The sequence below is a fragment of the Mobula birostris genome, chromosome 2 (genome assembly GCF_030028105.1).
Source record: "Mobula birostris isolate sMobBir1 chromosome 2, sMobBir1.hap1, whole genome shotgun sequence".
NCBI classification, from domain to species: domain Eukaryota; kingdom Metazoa; phylum Chordata; class Chondrichthyes; order Myliobatiformes; family Myliobatidae; genus Mobula; species Mobula birostris.
Genome location: NC_092371.1, coordinates 118,834,886 through 118,857,730, shown reverse-complemented (window position 1 = coordinate 118,857,730; position 22,845 = coordinate 118,834,886). Strand labels below are relative to the sequence as shown.

General features: G+C 42.6%; 1 protein-coding gene across 1 annotated transcript in view; it reads right to left on the bottom strand.

Moving 5' to 3' along the window:
- Window positions 1–22,845, bottom strand: part of bcl2l11 (BCL2 like 11) — a 47,088-nt gene that overhangs the window by 23,862 nt on the left and 381 nt on the right. The window contains exons 2-3 of the mRNA XM_072246912.1: window positions 16,418–16,813; window positions 9,018–9,130 (exon numbers count right to left, since the gene is read on the bottom strand). Coding sequence (XP_072103013.1) covers window positions 9,018–9,130; window positions 16,418–16,736 — 432 coding nt within the window. The 5' untranslated portion in view covers window positions 16,737–16,813. The remainder of the gene's footprint in view (window positions 1–9,017; window positions 9,131–16,417; window positions 16,814–22,845) is intronic.

Here is a 22,845-nt window from a genome sequence, read left to right as displayed (position 1 = left end):
TTACACCTGGCAAGAATGAGGGACTAGGTTTGTATAACCTGAGATTACTGGCAATGTGACTCAAAATTACGCTGACACAATTGAGCCAATTTCCTTTTGCTCAATAGCAGGAATGAAAACGGAGGTTCAGGAACTGCACTGGATTCAATTTCCCCAGGTGAATTCCTACTTTATAGAAAAGAGAAACCAGTGATCTGAATGTTTACTCTACGTGGTATTAGTTTACAGCTTGTGGTATTGACTGTACTGACTTCATTATCATCATGTGCCGTGCCAGGTCGTAAGACGTAGGTGATCATGGTCTTCCATATGCCCCCAATCTGCGCGGGAACACTGACTGAGGGGAAGACCTCCCTCTTGCTGAAGTTCCCATTCTTTTTTCTTTCCATAACCATAATTGTTCTTGGCAAATTTTCTACAGAAGCAGTATGTCATTGCTGCCTTCTGGGCAGTGCCTTTACCATAGGGGTGACCTCAGCCATTATCAATACTCTTCAGAGATTGCCTGCCTGGCGACAGTGGGCTCATAATCAGGACGTGTGACTCATACGACCATCCGCCACCGGCTCTCATGGCTTCATGTGATCCTAATCGGGGGGAGGGGGGGCTAAGCAGGTGCTACACCTTGCTCAAAGGTGACCTTCAGGCTACTGAAGCGAAAGAGTGCCTTACATCTCCACCCCACCACCCATATACTGACTTAGCTAACCAATACAAGAAACAGCAGGTTTAGAGGCACGTTTATAGGCCTTAACACCTCTGAAGAGAGGGAAACTGGCTAAGGTTCTGCTACCTCTATATTTTGTGTTGGGCTCAGTTCTGATGCCCCACAAAGTCAAACGCCAACTGCTGTTCACCAGCAAGACTGAAACACAAGTAATGACAAGTACAGTAAAACTTTGATGGACAGAAGTCTGTTCAAAGAACTGGGAAAATCAACAAAGGAAAACAAATACCCTATAACCCTACATTGCTAATAGTTTTTAACTATTTGTTCACTAGCTTTGATCTTCTTTTCCAATTCTTCTATATGCATATCTCTCATCCTCCCCTCCCCAATTTTAGTGGTAGTTCTTACCTAAAGGTCAACAACCAGAAATTCTGTTGCATAGTGAATCATTTCTGTGAGCTTCACAATATCAGTTATTACAACGGTACCTTGTATCAATCATGAAGTTTGCAATATTGCTTCCAGCATCTCTGTGCATACAAGCCACTCATGCAGAGGTCACAGAGAATCTTCCCAGGTTACTTTAGGGAAATTCAATCACAAATAAATAGCCCACAAGCCCCTCACCACGAACCCCTGCCTGTCGTCCCAAACTCCATCGGCACATCTTGCTCTCCTCTGCCATTTCGCAAGCCAAACACCAAATGCCTCCACCAGACATACAAAATAACTTTTTCATAATCCTGTCACCACCTTGAAGCTACAATACCTCATGCTTCCGCCCCCCTCCCACACACACACACACATCACATTTTATCACTGGCCTGAAACTACTCCCTAGTATCACCACAAAGGAAGATATCTTTGGTAAAAATATTATTTTGAAAGAAAAAGATTCTCTCCCCTAACCCTCTGCCCAAATCTCAGGTTTGCCATTCTCAATTGTCATACCTTATTGTAAAGACTCATGACAAAATACGTACATCAACATTTTAAAATGTTAAAAAATGTTGAGCTATATCAAATAACAAGGTATTAGTCTACCTTGAATATGGTGTAGTAATAAAATTTTACCAAGGACATTCCCATCACAAAACTGCATCATTAACATGCTGTTTTTATCCCACAGATCGGCTAAAATTCACAAAAAAGTGTTATTGGGTAAAAAGACAAAAGCATAGTTCTATACTTAGGAAGAAACTGTCATTATGGCTCTTGAAAATCTGATCACTGGCAATACCAAATTATAATAATGGTCCTTTTAAGCACAAATCACCACTCATACAGGAGATGATAGCATGACAAGTTAATTGTCTTACTGTGTAATACTAATGACAGATACAGGTTACACACAGAAGACAGTACCATTATTAATATACCATACGCCTTTTTGAAAGGTTCTCCAGGAGGCTGAAGTTAACTGTAACACTGGCTGAAATGCTCTTAATCCAGCATCTTGTGGGGTTTTGTTCAGTACATGTAACAAAAAGAAAAGAGTTTGAAAAACTGACCGGAGCGCTTGTTAACAAGGTGAGCAATGAGCATGACAGGAATTGCCAGATTGCTGAATGTTGTTCAGCAATTCAAAATTGTGATGCTCTTCTGCCTTGTATAGTTTAAAATATGTATATTCAATTTGCTTAAAGTTTCTTTAAATCTGTTTTAAAAAATGGTATTAATTCCTCTTTAAATCAAGGCAAGAACAGTTTGAAGCGATTCAACTTTAGGAAGTAGGTGTTACTGGTAATCTAAGACAAGACTTAAAATGTGGGTCATTCCCTAAACTGGGTCATCAATGTCATTACTAGTGTAATGATTCTCCACTATTCCAACTTTCAGTGCAGATTTAAGTTCAAGTACATCAAAATATGTATACTATATACAGCCTTGAGATCTGTTTCCATATAGACAGCCACAAAGCAAAGAAGCCCAATAAAACCCATTAAAACAGGACCATCAAACATCTAAAGTGCAGGGGAAAAAAAACACAAATTGTGCAAACAATAGAAGTAAGCAAATAACATTCAGAACTGAAGTTCCCAGCCATGAAGCCAGTCATCACTGCAGCCGGTCCGGGAACCTGTTAGTTGCAGGCCACATCCTCAGTTCAGCACACAGTCAAGTAAACCTCGCAGAGAAGCAAGCTGACACAGGCCTGTTCTTCACCTCCAACTCCAACACCCGATCTTTGCAACCCGGCCTGGTGCTTAAATCGGCCAAACTTGCTCTTGGACGCTGACCCTGCTTCTTCAATACACTCTTGAGCCCAGGCCCCGGCACATCGATTAAGCCCCTTTCCAATCTGGCCCAGTGCTTAAATCAGCCAAACAGTAGATCCTTCCTCATTTTCAGACCTGGGCCCTGCCACTTCAATATGCTCGCAGGCCTGCACCCTGATTCAGCCTGTACACGACCTAACGAAGCAAGACCAGCGCTTAAATCGATCAAACATTGGCGTGTTCTTCACTGTCAGGCCCAGCCCTGCCTCGCCTCTATTCTGCTGCTTTGAATCGCCTCCAAGTCTGCAGCACATTGACTGATTCTTGGCTCTCGGGCCTGCCAGGCAGCAACCGTCCTGCACCTTCAAGACTTCCGTTCACACCACGAAAATGCCAGGTCATGTAGGCGGTTTAAAAGCTCAACTCCAAAAGGGAAGTTACAGACTACTGATTGCAGTGATCATTTCCAACAAAAAGTTTGATGAATAAAGTAGTTACTAGTTTTGTCTGCTGCCAGCAAGTCGTCTCTGTGCTTCACCAGCGCCATCTTAAGCCGGAAGTAATGACAAAGGCATTAACGAATACGTGCCCAGATGTGGTTGGTTCTGAACTGTGTCGGTCATTATTTCTTTTTAAAATGAGTTTTTGCTCAATCACTCATAGCACTTTTTTTTAAATTTAGGCTGTCTCCATTTCAGCCTTCTCTGATCTAGAGGCTTGGCAGGCAAACTATTCCAAAATTGGAGCCTTCTGAGCAAACAGCTGAGTTATCTGATTCTCCAAGTGCCCTTTGAGATTTGAGGTTGGCCTTTCCTACTAGCTGGAAGTCCACGAAGGGAAATCCTTGAGATCCAAGATTTGGATTTGGAAGTGAAGTACAATAGTGCACTTGCTTGCTTACATACTGCCTCTGTTGTTTTGATGTAGGGTGCAATTTTGCCACACCCTCCGGAAACAACTTAAATCGGGCTGTGCTTCATCGCTCCATGGCTAAGAGCAAAGTTAAATGACTTGCTCCCTCCTCTCTAACAATACAAGAGATTGCAGCTGAGGTTATTTTCCTTGTGAATGCCATCTATTACCATTAGAAACTTAAACAAACCTGGGTTACAAATCCTTGATCATAAGATCGCCAGCTAATCCCTGGTACAAATGTTACCAAACCGACTACATAAATAAATTGCAGCGCAAAGTCATTATGTTCTAAGGCAATGAAGCCAAAGTATTTTATATGTCACTAAACCAAATATAACTGAAAGGCATTGTCATGTCTATGGCCCGCATGGACCTGAGCTTGGGCAGGTCAGTGCTACAATTATTCAAGAATTAATTACTAATACTGTATGATATGCATTTCTACAGGTAATAAGAACTTAGTGGGTAGGAAAAGACAACAAAGTATAGAACCTCTAAAATACATCTTGCTTGCTTTTGTTAACTTTTTAAGAAATATGTTCCTTGTTTTATTTAAATCTATTTTTTCACCCTCGTCTTAACATTTATACTTCTGCTTTCCCTTCATGCTCTGTTTGTCTGCAGCAATGCCAACTCCACATCCCCTACCATGGACAATTTTCAACAATTTCTTAAACACTGTGACTTCTTATACTAACATCACAAAACTTCCCTCTGAGAGTGAAAATATCTAACCGTACAATTGGCTATGCAAATCTAAACTGTCCAATCAGGTGTCCGAACTTTGACAGGCTTGCTGCTTGTTTAAACTGTTCCATGGTTTAAAGGCTCCCCTCCCCAGTTGCAGAGCCACTGTCAAATTGCAAGCAAACTGTAAAATGACAACAGCTGGACAACCCATGTGGTTAACCAACATATACTTGCGTATGGAGAAATCGCATCAGTTCACAGAAATTCATGACCGAATCAGAACACTATTTACGAATAAGGGGATATCCAATTTCAAAACTGCATAAAATAATTAATTCATGGTGTTTAGTGATTCTTGTAAACAGTGAGGGTAAAATAATTCCTTTATGTGATATATGTCTTTATTTCAGAGCCACCTACAATTTTTTATGATTTGCTTATTATTTAATGTTAAATTTCATTGAAAGATGGAATGATTGAACTTTACATCCAATTTGTTAACACTTGTTCAACAAAGCAATTCCAAAAGCATGTTCCTAAGTGCTTGCTCTTCAGATCAACCTTATAATTCTAGCACATCAGTCTCATAACTCAAGCACACTGTGTTCAATCCTGACCTCCAGTTTGCACGCTGTCCCTCTAGATGTTCCATTTTCCTCCTACACCCTGAAGATGTCTATACATACTGTGGGTTAACTGGCCACTATAAACTGGTGTAGGTTTAAGTGCAAATATTGGGGCTTGGGGGGTGGGGGGTAGGAGGAGGTTTACGCATTTGGTGCTGCTTGTGCGAAGGGAAGGGGTGCTTTGGAGCATTGATTTTCTATCAGTCGTTCTATGGGGTTTCTTGTTTGCTGGATGTCTGTGAAGAATATGAATTTCAGGTTGTATGATGTACACGTACTGATATTAAATGAACTTTTCAATATAGGTAGAACAAATGGGACGTGGAAATAGGAGTGCACAGCTCCAGTTGACTGAAGGGCCTGTTTATGTTCTACTTGACTCTAATTTCAGAAAACTTGCAGCTCATTTGACCATACCAGCTGATTTTCAAACATTTACTTTGTCCAATAAGGAGTGGTAGATTTGGACAAAAAGACACCAATACTAACCCACTCTGCTAAATTATGTTCCTGAAGCCAACTGTGGGGGAAAAAGAAACCTTTACTTTGTTCATAAGGCTAAACCACAACAAAATGCAATTTACAGTAAACTATCATGAAAAGATGGTTCACTTCAAGATAACTCAATGGTGCACACTATCAGTTTCTGTTCTGGATAATTTAGTTCCATGACAGAAAATAAAAAGACAGCAGAAGGCCAGTCAGCCCCTCTCGTCAAGTCTGCTGTGCCATTTCATGAGATCATGGCCAATCTTAAATTTCATGGCAATTCCATTCTTTTTTCCTGCTCAATCCCCATAACTCTTGATATTCCCTATAATCTGAAAATCTTATTTATTTAATTAGAGATTCAGCACGGAGTAGGTAGGCCCTTCTGGCCCTTTGAGCCTCTCCACCCTAGCAACCCGCAACAATCCCGATTTAACCCTAACCTAACCACATGACAATTTGCAATATCAATTAACCTTCCCAGTACGTCTTTGAACGATGGTACGAGACCGGAGCACCCGGGTAAAAACCCACACATCCACAGGGAAGACGTACAGAGATTCCTTAAAGAGGACCCGGAATTGAACTTGAAACTTTGATGCCTCGAGCAGTAATTACATCGCCCTAACTGCTGTGATACTGTGACAGCCCCCTGAATGTACTTAATTACTCAAAATCCAGAGAATACCAAAGATTTACCAGACACAAATAAGCACCTCCCTCTTAATAGCCTGAAATGGACAGCCCTTTATCTTAAGCCCCATAATTTCTACCGTACAGAGTATTATAACATCCAACCTGTAGTGACAAAACTAATCCAAAATCAAAACGGAACAATTGCCACTAGCTTGCGACCGCCACAGAGCTGTTATACTTGCATGATGCACCCTCAGCTCCAATGAAATAATTGTTCCAAAGAGCTGAATTCTTTATCTGGATCCTTCATTACCTATTGGTAAACATATAATTAAGCATTATTGAACATTAGCTCAGCATTATTATGTGTTTGCTGATTATTAATAAAGGACTCAACTCTTCAGACACTCTTATCTGTGGTGCCTACATATGCTGAGCATTCAAGTCTCAATAGTACATAAAAGCCATGAGACAAGCTTCTGACCTACTATATTATGAAGCCTAAAATGAAATCATCTCGAGTAGAGGAGAAAGTCCTTATTATGAAAGAAGTTAAAAGAAAACCTATCCTTTAGATAATTACATTTTTAAAAAGCAGTATTTATGTTTGCATGCGACAGCAGCCCGGTACATTACTTTGACAGGCGGGCTAAAGCAGGTGAGGGTAACTGGCAGCCTTATACTCTGGTGCGATAGGGACATGCCTGTCCTAGCATGCGAAGACAGCTGCAGTGGACTGGGTGGATGAGATCCAACGGCCAGGAAGGTGTGCGGCAACGCTTTGTGCAGCGTAAAGGGCACGACAAGGCATAGAAGTAGTCATGGTCATCCACTGCAACCAAGGAAGACCCCAACTGTGATGACTACTCACACCTCTGAAACTGGACCTCTGAGGTCAAGGGAGTGGAACTGGCCCAGTGCAATGGCTTTTCCACTGTAAAACCTCTCCTGCACAGGTCCTTCTGTCATCATCGGATACGACAGGCAACCAATCATTTATGTTACTTTAGAGGTGACCACATGCAGAATGCACTTTGCCTGCGATGTGTGCCATTTACAGTGACTCATGCAAGCTATTTCCATGGCACCTTCCTTACTCATGGCATTTATCAGCAAGGAGACACAACAGACCGAATATGCAGGAATCTGGAGGAATTAATGTGAAACATCGACAATTCCATTCCTCCCACAGATACTGCTTGAACCCTGGTGTTCCAGCACACTCACTGTTTGTAGCATTTAGCAGCAGGATTTTTAAGGCACCAGACAAAGGGAAAACTTGCAGGTTGCCCTAAGATTGCAGAGTTACACACCACAAAGATTTGGAAATTTGTTGTTGGACCTTCATTGTTATAGAGTCCAAATGCTGGACCCCACCCCACCACCTAACAATGCCTCTGCTGTAGCTTCACGGAAGGATGGCAGTAATTCAACAAATCACTCTCCACTCATTAGGGGCAATTAGGGGTGGCAATAAATGCTGTTCTGATCAGCAATGCCCACATCCCAAAAAAATGAATAAGCAGAATGAATGTGATCAAAATCATGATGTTATCATCAAATCTGAACTGAACAAGTCCACTGTGTGCTACTGAAAGCAATTTTGTCCCACTCTAGAGAACTTAACACACATCTAAAATGACACCCCAGTGAGGAAGTGTTGTTGCTCCTCTCTGTGCCATGTGGCGCATCAGGCAGCTTCTTTAGCAATTTTTACCTGCTCTTTTTTTTAAACGAGGCCAAGTTGCCAGCTTGACACTCAACCAGTACGGATGGAAAGCGTGCAAAGAGCCAACCAGATTCAACCCAGGACCACTCGCCTCCAAGTCTGGTGACCAGCCAGCTCGGAGGAGTATTTGTTAGCTTGGGCAGTCCAGGGAGTTTCTAAAATCCCTCGACAAAAAGCAAAAGGAATTGTCCCTGCTATCTTGGTTAATACTTAATCAGCACAAAAGCAGACTATCTGATGGCTATCGCCTTCCTGTTTGTACATAGACCACTATATTTACAATGTTGCACAGATGAATGCACTTCAAAATTAATTCGCTGGTTGTAAAGTGCACTGCCATGTCCTATGGTATTCTAAGATAGTACAGGAGACGCCATAATATTCCCCTTACAATATAAACATAACATTGCAGTTGTACTCCGCAATTCTATCCAGTACGGCCTATCCACTCCTCTATGGTGAGCACAGTCTATCTTTATTTTTAGTTGAATCAAAGAAAAAGGCACTGAAAGGGATGCTGGTCTGATGTCATGGCTAGATCAGAGCTCCAGCCAAAGATAATGAATACTTTTGGTAACAGTCATTTACCACGGTCACACAGCATCAGAGTAGAAGAATCAGTTATTCCCTTGTTGCAAGCTGATGGGTTTGTTAGTAATTGTCCTGGTCGATGTTAAGCTCTCACAGAGCATCCCAAAAATAAATTATCTGGTCACAATCACTGTTGTCATTAGTGAAAGTTTGCTTTGAACAACGTGACTATCAGATTTTCTGCATCACAGTAACGACTAGGCTCCATAGTAATGTAAACGCCCTGCAAGGATATAACTACAAGGCATTGGAATGAAATTTAGAGGCAAAGTACAATACTCCAATGCAATTATATTTAATTTTACCAAACAGGAATTAATGTGGTTCACTGAGTACTCCCTATGTCAGTAAGTCCATAAGCTCATATCGATGAAGCTTCGCTCAAGAGTAATACTTAGCTATATGACTAGATAGCTACAAAGAACACTGGAAGTTCTTACTAGATCAATTACCTGGTAAACAAGATTGAATTCGTCTGCGATCCTCCTCAACTCTCGACCGATCAATACCTCAGGTGCAACGTCCATCGCCGCAGGTTGAGATATTTCATGGATTTCCATCCGCCCTGCAACAAAGATAACAGTAATTTAAAATTTCATCAGCCAAAGTGTGCAAATCAGCATCTGAATAAAGAACAATCAAATTTTTGAGAGAAAGCTTTGAATTAAAATATTACTTGATCCAGTAAAAACAGTGTTAAGCTTTCTAACATCACATCAATTGTACAAGTAGCCATACTAACATTTCAGAAATCAAAGTTTGATATAATGCATCTTCTGAACTGCTTTTATTTCCATCAAAGAAGCACTACCAAGAAGTTGAACTGGAATCACCGTAAAACAACTAATAGCTCACCCACACAAAAATCTAATCCGAATCATGAGTGCATTACCTTCCAAGAATTTCTACAAGTGCGCTAATACTGACTCTAATCAAAAAGGCCCTATCCATGCAGGGCCTTGCAATTGCAAAACCAGAGTAATGTTTTGAGAGCCAGTAAAGCCTCTTCTCCTTGGTTGCCTGTGAATATCATGAGATTTGGGAGCAGAACTTCACCCATTAAATCTGCTCTGCTGTTCAATCATGGCCGACTTTACTTTTGATGGTATGCTCCTCATAATGTTAATCCCGTCAACAATCAAGAAACTATCATATACCCTAGGACTTGTCCTCCACAGCCCTCTGTGGCAATTAATTCCACAATTTACCACCCCTGGCTGAAGTAATTACCTCACCTTTATCCTGAGGCTATGCCCTCAGATCTTACATTCTCCTATTAAAGGAACTCTCGACACATCCACAACCTTTCAGTACTGTGAGTAAATGTGACTCATGAACCTTCAAAAGCTCAGAAGTTAATTTCTTTAATAAAAAAAGATATTAAGTAGAAACACAAATCACTAAAGACTAAAAGTTTGAAATTTTTCTAGAAAAAAAGAATTTACCCAAAACATGTTTGCCTCTCAACTCTTTCCCTCTATTGAAAGGAATGAGGTAGCTGAACCCGCATCAGGTCAACCTGATGTGCCTTGAGCCTCTTGTGCTTCAGCTCAGCCCCGAAGCAGGTTCAGCCAGAAGCTTTCCCAACTTGCTAAACACTGCAAAAAATGAATGCTTCACTACTGGACCTCCTGTGCGATATCGGACTCTAATTGCAGAGTTAAAGCACAGCTCCCCATAGGAAAATTCCGACCAGTAACTGCACATTATAATCCTGGAAAAGTGGTTTAAAGTGTCTACTTTTGGGTGACCTGGTGACAATAGAGCTTTGCCTGGACTCAACCCTGACCAGCAATGCTGCCTGTGTGGAGTTTGCCTGTTCTCCATGTGGGCTTATGGGTTTCCTCCAAGTACTCTTTTTTCTCCTACATCCCAGAGACATGGTAAGTTAACTGGCCACTTTAAATTGCTCCTGGTGTAGTGAGTGGTAGAATCTGGAGAGGGTGGGGAGTTGATGGGAACATAGGAAGCATAAAAGAGTAGTGAGACTACTATGAATGCGTGATAAGTGACTGCTGTAGATTCAGTGGACCGAAGGTACCTTTTCCATTTTGTGTGAATCTCTGACCATTAATTCTCTGTTGAAAAGTATCCCCTTTCGTCAGATTTTTCCAGCTCATCATGCATTATCTCAAACCGATGCTTTCTGAAGTAAAATCAAGCCCTTGATTTATTCCCAATTACAGATTCCAATACATGTCCCTGGTAAAAACATACACTGTTATACTGTAAATTGGTGCTGAAATTGACACCGAGTGTCAGTCCTCCCCATGTTAATCTTTGCAGGGTGACAGCCTGCACTGCAGTGTATATATTGCAAACATTCAAAAATCTGCAGATTCTGGACATGTAAAGCAACACACACGAAAAGCTGGAGGAACTCAGCAGGCCAAGCACATCTATGGCAAAAAGTAAACAGTGACTAAGGTCCTGAAGAAAGGTCTCTGCCCAAAACGTCGACTATACTCTTTTCCACGGATGCTGCCTGGCCAGCATTTTGGGTGTGTTGAAGTGTATATTGCCTCGCACAGCTCTAATTTTAAAATTTTCACTCTCATGTACATACTCCCCCTATGGGCTTGTGAATTTGGTACTTTTGTAGTGTCCTTGTAATGTGTCCCTTCAAAACTGAACTTTTGTTTGATTCCTCCTTCTCACACTTACTATTAAGCACCGCTAAGGACTCTGGAACTCCTTCCCCAGTATTCTTTGTCCTTCTCTTTTAAAATTCTTCCTAAAATCTAATTCATCAACTTTATTCACCTGTGCTAATCTCCTTTCTTGGCTTAAAAACAGTTTTTCATCTCATTAAACTTCTGCTAACTGCCTAGGGCCATTTTGACAAGTTAATAGTCCTTCTTTACCAACTGGGAAGTGGTCACCTAGGTGCTAATAAATAAAACACCAGCTGAAAATTCAACTATGTAACAGTATGCAGCTCATATTGATGCAATTTCAGCATGCGATCACTTAGTACCATTGCAAACATGATACTGCTGAGTGATTAAAAGAGAATGCAAGCACAAATTCTGCTTACTTACATAATGCCACAGTGGTTGCTATTAATTTATGTGGCACAAAAGACAAGCAAGTGCTTTCAAAGATATGTTTTGTGAAAATAGTTACTTTGGCATGTTTCTTGTATTCATAACCTTTTTAATGAAGTTTACAAGGTGTGGTAGAAAATGGCAAATCACCAAGGGTGTCATGATAGCAAAGTGGTTAGCACAACGCTTTAAAGTACCAGTTACCCGTGTTCATTTTCCACCGCTGTCTGTAAGGAGTTTATCCGTTCTTTCCGTGGGTTTCCTCCCACAATCCAAAGACGTATGAGTTGGTAGGTTAATTGGGCATTGTAAATTGTCCCGCGACTAGGTTAGGATCAAATCAGGGGATTGCTGGGCGGTGCGGCTCAAAAGGCCTGCAGGACCTGCTCAGCACTGTATCCCAACCAATCAATCAATAAGTAGCAAAATCCTAAAATCCTTTTAGTTTGCCTTGGATAAATAAACCACATCTGTTTTGTAATGATAAACAGGAACAAGTATACAGACTATCAGATAGGTAAAAGCTCAACCACACAAAAAAAGTCCCACTGATTAAATCATCCCACCTCTTGTCTACTGAGCCTCCTTTACACTTATCCTGAGCATATAGCTCTCTACTGCACATTCACAGCAGCCCAAACATCTTTTATTTTATGTGAATGCATAAGATTACCAACTGTTTTCCGCAGAGACAGCTATAGCACTGCATTAGCTATAATGGCTGGGGCGGTAACCCATAGGGCATAGTTCAAAGTGTCAGAATGAGGTATCTAGTGGTGAAAAAAATGCACACAGTGAAACAAACCAAAAGTAGTTATGTTTCATGCTGATGATACACATAAAGAAGATTGCTGTGGTGCACTACAAGAGGAACTTGAATTGCACTATGGTGGTCGGCTGTGACGAAAGGGTGTGCTCAGTTCAGAACTTTGACTCAAAGCAGGTGAATGCTGGCACAGTCTCCGCAAGCAAAGACTGGTTATCTTTCTAAACAATTTAGCAAAAGGCTTGAGTTTGGTTTACAAATTCATTTTCGCTTGAACACAGCTAGCCTATCAAAGCAGGGGTTCCTAACTTTTCTTTTCAAATGCTATGAACCCTTACCATGAACCGAGGGGTCCTTTGGCCCCAAGATGAGAACCACTGTTTGCAAGAAAGCTGCTTTAAGGAAGACTGTTGCAGACAGATTCAGATTCAGGTGAGCAATCCAGATTATGGTTAGCAGGCTAGCTCTAGACAATCAAAATAAAGCAGAAAGAACCCAAACAGCACAAGCTGTGGCTGAAACCAGGTAATGCGACTAGCAGAACGAAGTTAAACTTTATCACTTGATCCATGCACTTATGCTAACAGTTTTCCAGCCCCTGCTAACTTCTTAATCATAAAGATTCAGTAATTCAAGAAATTAATACTGTGGTTAAGTGGTTAATAGTGAAATTAATCTGGGGCTTTCAGATAGGTCTTTCTGTGGCAGCAACTATTACTAAAGTAGAAAAACTTTTCTTGGTGGAATCCGAACTGAATTAGTAAAACATACTCACACACGCACTCACTTAATTTGTGATGGTGCAACATGTTGACATGTTGTACAAGTTTATCCTCATGCCAGGAAAGAGATGAAATATACACACATAAGTTGTTAAGAAAACTGCATTATCTCATACAGTGTAGAAAACTCACTCTTTCGCTTTCTTATCATGATACTTTTAAATATATGTCTGCTGACAGGACAAGATAAGGATCTCTACTAAATTATAATATGAGGCATGGCCAATAATGATACCCCTTGACACAATGGTTTGTTTTCCTTCCACCTATCCGTCATATAATGGAGGCTACTTGATCTGACGGCTATTGATCACTATTCCCCATCCTTATTTCACTCACAACGTATTCTTTCTCACACATGAACATCAACTCCCTTTCCTTTCTTTCCCCTCTCTCTGCCATTAAACTACACCAAGGGCTCATTTACCGTTGGACAGCACCAACCAGCAGGTCTTGGGGATATGAGAGGAATCTGGAGCGCCTGGAGGAAACAGATGATCACAGAAAAAAAATGTGCTAACTCCACACAGACAACACCTGAGGCTAAAAAAAAAGACCATCAAATATTCTGCTCCTTTCTCTTTAGTTTTGTCCATAGAAACTCAGTAGCCAGCCGGTGGTGTAGCAGCATCTGCACCGGACTCTAGGGTGAGTGGTGCCAGGTTTGTCTCCCGCCTGCACCCTGCACGCTTTCCATCCATGCTGGGTTGAGCGTCGAGCTAGCAACTTTGCCTTGTTAAAAAAGATAAAACGCTAAAGAAACAGCAAGGCTGTCACCTGATGCACCAAAAGGCACTGAAAGGAACAACAGAGAAACCCAGTAAGGCAACCCAGTTAAAATGACTTTAACTGCAGTTTCTTAAGCATCAACTCTATTATAGCTCATGCCCAGGATTAGTGGTCAGAGACATATTTCATTATTGACTAATTAATACAACTTAATGGAGTTTCCAGAGGTCAAAAATACTTATATTGAAGATGAATTTTAAAAAGCCCTAAGTAATATTATCCATAAATCTCCAGACAAAAATATCAGATAGCCTGAAGAAGGGGTCTCAAAGTAAAAACTAATTAATTCAATTGAAGAAAGGCTTCATCACTTGCCTTCATCACCATTAAAGTGATTAGTTTACTGTTTGCTGACTACAGTTACAGAAATCACTGTGACACAAGTAAATAATACAAAACATGCAATTTCAACTGAATTATTTAAATCTTACATCCATCCCACAATGTGAGGAAGTCCAAATCGTTTGTGTTATGACTCCATCGCAACGTACGAACATGTAAATTTATAAGTCAGATGGCTTGCAGAAAGAAGCTGTCCCGTAGCCTGTTGGCTCTGGCTTTAATGCTGCGATACCGTTTGCCAGGTGGAAGCAGCTGAGTCCTGGTTTGGGTGACTGGTATCCCTGCTGATCTTCCAGGCCTTCTTTCTGCACGTGCTGCTGTGAATATTCTCAATGGAGGGAAGTTCATGTCCACAGATGCACTGGGCTGTACCACTCTCTGCAGTGCACAGCGATCAAGGTTGGTGCAGTTCCTGTACCAGGCTGTGATACAGCCAGTGAGGATGCTCTCAATGGTGTCCCTATAGAAGATCTTGAGGATTTGGGGGCTCGTGCCAAACTTCTTCAGTTGCCTGAGGTGGAAGAAGCGCTGTTGTGCTTTTTTTGCCACATAGTACATTAAATGCAAACAGCCAAAAATATTTGGCATTGGCAGGGTATAAATGATTTCAGAAAGCATCAGCCTTTACCAATTGCCAAAAAGGCATGCTTCAGGATAAAATTAGTCCTGCATGTCAGTTGTTTTAGGCTCATCTTCATTCTAGCCAAAGAATGATGCAACAAAGCTCTATATGCTTCTCAATAACTGGGTGAAAGATGAGTGTGTTTCCGTTCAGCAAGAAGTTGCACATTTTAGTCCAGTGCTTTATTCAGTTGATGTCATAATAACAAACTATCATTCACATTTCATCAATCATATAGATGTCTGCATTAAGCAAACTTTTAAGTACGCAAGAGTATTCAGTGTCCTGCAAAATAGATTCAATGTACTTCCAGCCTCTGTCTTTTAATAGACAAATTCATTACTGATGAAATTGGCTGTGATTCCAACAGTGACTCCAAACAGTCTGGACAACTTCAAGGATTGTCTTTAAATTTGTCCTCGGGCATCAACATTACAATATAGCCATAATGGAAATGCAGAACAGGTGTGTACAACCAATGTGTCGGTTGGGAATGAACAATTAAAAGCCTCAAGCAGTAATTTGAAGGGAGCGCAGTGACCAGTAAAAATGATCTGTGCGAAATAAACTAAGACCCTACAAAACACACATGGCATTATTCAGACACTTTTTTTAAAATCAAAGGTAGACCTTTACAACCAGCCAACCCTTTATTTACTATCATTTAATCATTGTTGCCCTGAAGACATTTCCTTCAACTTATCCAACTCATTTATAATTTAACAATGTTTTATAATTGCAAACCAATTATGTAAACAAAGTACTTTATTATCTATTCCCTTTGCAATTACAGTTGAAAAACTGCAAACGTTAATTACAGATCAAGTCTAATCATCTACAACAACAGAGGAATTACTGACAAAAACAGCCAAAGGTACAGGCAGTGCAGATGAATGAATGAGATGGCACAAACAGTCCTCACCTTGATTTTGACTTCACTGCAATCTTTCTTTCCACTGTTTGACAGTCACTCACTGGAAAAACAAAGGTTCTGATGAAGGGTCTCAGCCCACAACATAGGTGCTGCCTGACCTGCTGAATTCCTCCAGCGTTTCGTGTGTGTTGCTTTTGATTTTGACTACACTGAAATCTTTTTTTCATTGTCCCATTGATGTAAAGATCAAAAATGCACGTCAACTGTTTACTCTTTTCCATAGATACTAACAAATTGATAAGTTATTACTTGTGCCCAAGTTCTACACTGAAACCTCAACCACCTCTCTAGCTGAAAACAATGACTAAACTTTATAAGTAGCTATAATTTAGTTGGGTATACTTTTAAAGACCAGATTATTTTACAGTGCCTGTTTTATAAATGAACATCCACTTAGATTACGTCAGTCAAATCGGACACTAACTGCTGCAAGAAATTATTTCAGGAACACAGCACTGTAAATACAAAGGATATTTTGAAATAACAGCGACATTCATCTGAACACTGATTTTAAGTTCAGCAGAATTTCTGCCTGCCTCTCTGTGCAAGACCAAATAAGTAATCTCTTACCACAATTCTGCAAATGCTGTAGCTGTGCCAAGGCGACCTGCGCATGGTGGATGGCTTGGCAAGCCGGGCTTGGAGTCTGCGTGGACTTGTCACAGCCCATGGGCTTGGTCATCAGTCCGGTGTCCGCGTCAACAGAATAGCATCCACTGGACAACCTACTGGAGTATCGTAGTGATGGGGCAACAGAGGAATGTGGTCCACGCAAAATATTTGTATTAAAGAGTGGACACGTCATAACAAAGTTTGAAGAGAACTCAACACTTCCACACTGTGTGCTAGTAGGGGTATTCCCTTGATCAGAAAGCTCACCTCTTGACATGCTAAATTTGGAATGTGAATGTTGTTTGGGCACAGTCGGATGCACATTCACTTCTCGGAACACGGTTGCATCTTCCCCTGTTTTAGGAAAGAAAGCAAGAATTAATACTTACGCAGTAGAGAGCATCCTACCAAGCTGCATCATTCCACAGTGCAGAAACTGCACTGTGGTGGACAGGAAGGCTCTATAACAGGTAGTCGAATCTGGCCACCACATCACGACACCAGCCTACCCACCATCAAGGGCATATAGTGTATATCCAGAAAGCGGCCGAACATGACGAAGGACCCCACCCAGCCTGCTCAGGAACTGTTTGTCCCACTCCCATCAGGGAGGAGGCTACACAGCATCCACACCAGGACCACCAGACTCAAAAACAGTTACTTTCCCCACGCAGTAAGGCTGTTTAACACCTCTACCCAGTAACCCACCCCTCCGCACCCCTAACCACAATACTTCATTTCCTGTGTGTCACCTTATGTACAGACACTATCACTTTAATCAGTCTACATATATAAACTATGTTTTACATTTACTGTTTTTTAAATTGTGTACTTTATAATATTGTGTTGTTTTGTACACATCAGATCCCGAGTTTTGTTCTCCTTTACACTTGTGTACTGAAAATGATATTAAACAAGCAACACACATCAAAGTTGCTGGTGAACACAGCAGGCCAGGCAGCATCTGTAGGAAGAGGTGCAGTCGACGTTTCAGGCTGAGACCCTTCGTCAGGACTGACTGAAGGAAGAGTGAGTAAGGGATTTGAAAGTTGGAGGGGGAGGGGAAGATCCAAAATGATAGGAGAAGACAGGAGGGGGAGGGATGGAGCCAAGAGCTGGACAGGTGATAGGCAAAAGGAATACGAGAGGATCATGGGACAGGAGGTCCGGGAAGAAAGACAAGGGGGGGGGGGGACCCAGAGGATGGGCAAGAGGTATATTCAGAGGGACAGAGGGAGAAAAAGGAGAGTGAGAGAAAGAATGTGTGCATAAAAATGAGTAACAGATGGGGTACGAGAGGGAGGTTGGGCCTTAGCAGAAGTTAGAGAAGTCGATGTTCATGCCGTCAGGTTGGAGGCTACCCAGACGGAATATAAGGTGTTGTTCCTCCAACCTGAGTGTGGCTTCATCTTTACAGTAGAGGAGGCCGTGGATAGACATGTCAGAATGGGAATGGGATGTGGAATTAAAATGTGTGGCCACTGGGAGATCCTGCTTTCTCTGGCAGACAGAGCGTAGATGTTCAGCAAAGCGGTCTCCCAGTCTGCGTCGGGTCTCGCCAATATATAAAAAAGGCCACATCGGGAGCACCGGACGCAGTATATCACCCCAGTCGACTCACAGGTGAAGTGTTGCCTCACCTGGAAGGACTGTTTGGGGCCCTGAATGGTGGTAAGGGAGGAAGTGTAAGGGCATGTGTAGCACTTGTTCCGCTTACACGGATAAGTGCCAGGAGGGAGATCAGTGGGGAGGGATGGGGGGGGACGAACGGACAAGGGAGTTGTGTAGGGAGCGATCCCTGTGGAATGCAGAGAGAGGGGGGGGAGGGAAAGATGTGTTTAGTGGTGGGATCCCGTTGGAGGTGGTGGAAGTTACGGAGAATAATATGTTGGACCCGGAGGCTGGTGGGGTGGTAGGTGAGGACCAGGGGAACCCGATTCCTAGTGGGGTGAATAATATGTTGGACCCGGAGGCTGGTGGGGTGGGAGGTGAGGACCAGGGGAACCCTATTCCTAGTGGGGTGCCCTTACACGTCCTCCTTTACCACCATTCAGGGCCCCAGACAGTCCTTCCAGGTGAGGCAACACTTCACCTGTGAGTCGACTGGGGTGATATACTGCGTCCGGTGCTCCCGATGTGGCCCTTTTTATATATTGGTGAGACCCGACGCAGACTGGGAGACCGCTTTGCTGAACATCTACGCTCTGTCCGCCAGAGAAAGCAGGATCTCCCAGTGGCCACACATTTTAATTCCACATCCCATTCCCATTCTGACATGTCTATCCACGGCCTCCTCTACTGTAAAGATGAAGCCACACTCAGGTTGGAGGAACAACACCTTATATTCAGTCTGGGTAGCCTCCAACCTGATGGCATGAACATCGACTTCTCTAACTTCCGCTAAGGCCCCACCTCCCCCTCGTACCCCATCTGTTACTCATTTTTATGCACACATTCTTTCTCTCACTCTCCTTTTTCTCCCTCTGTCCCTCTGAATATACCTCTTGCCCATCCTCTGGGTCACCAGAGTCTTTCTTTCTTCCCGGACCTCCTGTCCCATGATCCTCTCGTATCCCCTTTTGCCTATCACCTGTCCAGCTCTTGGCTCTATCCCTCCCCCTCCTGTCTTCTCCTATCATTTTGGATCTCCCCCTCCCCCTCCAACTTTCAAATCCCTTACTCACTGCTCCTTCAGTTAGTCCTGACGAAGGGTCTCGGCCTGAAACGTCGACTGCACCTCTTCCTACAGATGCTGCTTGGCCTGCTGTGTTCACCAGCAACTTTGATGTGTGTTGCTTGAATTTCCAGCATCTGCAGAATTCCTGTTGTTTATGATACTAAACAATCTTAAATCTTTTGGACTGGAATGGGCTATTTTTGATTCCACTAAGAGACACACACACATTAAGAGAGAAGAACCGTCAACTTAATTTCTCTGAGCAACTTGACAATTCAGAATAATTTTTTCAATTTTTGTTTCAAAACCCACAAATATCACATACAGTTATGATCAGAAGTTTTCAAATATTCTGGTCTGTGAACAGGTGCAGCATTACAAATATCATCCATTCCCTTTTTTTTTGGAAAAGACATATTCTCATTTTATTTCAGAAGCCATTAATTGTAGTTAACACGGACACCAGAGTCAACATAACAGGTTAGGTAATGACGTTACACATAGGTTAAAGAATGGTAGGATTAAACATGCTAGGATTAGAGTGATAGCAGGTGGGAGAAAATCAGAGCTGCTCCTGCACTAATTTACAGCTGATTCTGATGCCAAGTTTAATGTATACACTTGCCAAGATTGCTTCAAATGAATGCCTTAGGCCACTGATTTGTTAGTTTGGTCAAACTTAAACTTAAGTTTTGGGGAATTGCCATTTAACTATTTTTCATTAAACTATATTTTAACAGTGGGCACGTGGCCAAGTGGTTAAGGCATTGGACTAGCGACCTGAAGGTCGTGAGTTCGAGCCCCAGCAGAGGCAACATGTGTTGTGTCCTTGAGCAAGGCACTTAATCACACATTACTCTGCTACAACACTGGTGCCAAGCTGTATGGGTCCTAATGCCCTTCCTTTGGGCAACATCCGTGTGGTGGAGAGGGGAGACTTGCCAGCATAGGCAACTGCTAGTCTTCCATACAACCTTGCCCAGGCCTCCTGGAGAGTGAAGACATTCCAGGCAAGACTAACGGATGCCCAAAGTATTTTAACCATAAGGTCTCAAAAGTTGCTTGGCAAACACAAATCTTTAACAGCCAGCACCACCTGGTTTTAGAGTGAAAACACCCACCTATTGAACAACTTAGTGATTTACAGATCGGAACATGATAGCCTCGGAAGTTGTCCATCTCTTCTGAAGTGTCCTGCTCCACTACTCTTCCCTGGTTTCTCCGCTTACTCGATCTCCGTGGTTTTAAGTATTTATGTTGTGTTGTTTCTTGTAGTTTTATTATTACATAATTATTCCCAATAACTTTTAAGGTTTTTAAATTTTTTTTTAAAAACGTGGAGCACCGGAACAGGCCCTTCAGAAATAGGCCAGAAATGAAGAAAATGTATTAAAAGTATTCCAGACTTAATAAAAGTCAGCAAGATCCAAATAAAAGTTGAAAACATCCACAAATATAGACGCAAACAACAGGAATTCTGCAGATGCTGGAAATTCAAGCAACACACATCAAAGTTGCTGGTGAACGCAGCAGGCCAGGCAGCATCTCTAGGAAGAGGTACAGTCGACGTTTCAGGCCGAGACCCTTCGTCAGGACAGATGCTGCCTGGCCTGCTGCGTTCACCAGCAACTTTGATGTGTGTTGCACAAATATAGACGTTGTCTACAGTTAAAGAGAATATGATGTCCCGCTCCTGACAAGCCGTGTCCTCAGTATCATTCGCCATGTTTACATAATGGTCCCTCCGGTCGAATTAACTTTCTCGCAGAATATAAATCTGCAGAATTCCCTTCCACTCGCGTCCGGCAACATTATCCCTACATAAACATTAGTTTCCGAAAAAATGCACGATGGAGATCTATGTATGTTATTCTGCGTTTGACGCAAATGACTCTTCGCGGATCAGACCGGATCACAAATCACAACAAATGAAAAGCTGAACTTGAGTTAAAACGGAATGAAATATAAATCCTAGCTGTTGTGGTTAAGGAGTTACAAGGCACGTCCACATCTGCAGCAATAGTCCATTCCCTGCTAATTTGCAACATGCGTTAAGTAACGTTACTTTTCAAAGTGGTATTTATTACCTTTTAATTAATTTAACTAACTTCAAAACTCAGTGTTGACTGTCGCAGGCCATGGGGTGGGGTGGGGGGACTGTTCGCTTTCTGCAATTCAAGAAATTTTGAAGCGAAATCTCTTCCTCCGGCAGGAACATTGCCTGTCCCGCTGTGCTGATGAAATCTCAGCGCAATAGATGCGAGGGAGCACCCGCAGCGGGTGCTTTTCCTTACTACGGATCCCATTGTTCTCGCCAAAGCGCTGAGCTCAGCGTTTTCGGGAACTGGCAGCGGCTCCAGCAAATGCGTCACAAGCTTCCACACTGTCAACAAACACGGCCTGTGCGCCGCTCTCTGACCCCGCGCTGCCACAGCACTCCGATGCTCAAATGTCCCCGAACATTCAAACCGAGCAATGCAACAACGTTCCTCCTTCACGCCCCTCGAAAAATCTGTTCTTAAACCTACCTTCTGTAACGCATAACGTCGCAACTGTAACAACCTCTTCCAGTCCTATTACAGTAGAGATTAGTTCGGCGTTCTGTGCACATTGTTAGAGGCTTGATTTTGAGGGGAAGGGGTAACGATTCAAACTAACGTAAGACACTCTGATCCCAGAGATCAGTACACGTCAGTCGTCTGGTCTGCGAGTTTCAGACGCCTCCGGAGAGACCGCAATCTCTCCAAAACAGCACGCTGGGGCCAGCGCTGCTCTCCCCGAGAGCGGCGTTTGATTGACAGGTCTGGGACGGCGGCGGGCGCTGGCGGACCAATCAGCGCCCGGCCCGGCGCGCCGCACAAACCGGCCGGCAGCGCGAGCCCCGGGGGCGTGATGCTGGCGCTCGCCATTGGCCGCACGCATTCCTTTTTTTTTGTTGCTTGTTTACACACTACGCTCTGTCACATGCGCAAAACGAGCTCGCGGGACTCACGGGGTCATGGGGCGCACACAACGAAACGAGAGAAAGAGAGAGAGAGAGCGCGAGAGAGAGAAAGTCAGTTTGCGGCGCTGCCTAACTGCAGCGAGTTTACTCCAAACAGCGTCAACGCCCATAACCCGGCATTCAACATGACTATACATGATACGCATTGTTATACTAAATCCATCCTCGCTTCAATCTAATCAAAATTCGTCAATTTCCAATATTTTAATAAAGTTCTTAAAACACCAAATTCAGATTTCCTTTTCTCACTTCTCTCTCATCCAGGCAATAACGACGCTGGGAATGACAACGTAAATCCTGATTTTTCAGTGTGCATTGTTAACGCGCATACTTGGACACCGCAATTAACCAAACACAAACAAATGGTTTTAGTGACAATATTTCAATCGCAGTTCAAAAGCAAACGGGGAAGTTAGGCTTAAAATAATTTTACTTGAAGCGGGAGTGATTCAGAGTTTAAACGCACTGTGAGTTCAAAAGACAATTAAAAAGTCACAAGGCGTTATTGCGCCTACAGCGGCTTTATGCAAGTGTTATTAAATTATATCTAGCAGTGTGGACATAGACTTATAGGTGCGTGTGAAGAAAGAGTCCCGACTCTCCAACTTTTGGTCTGTCGCCTACGTAAACCGCATGTGGTTTTGTTATTCTGCCGTACAGCGAATTTTGCAGTCGCTGGACAATAAACAGGCACAAGTCCGCCCC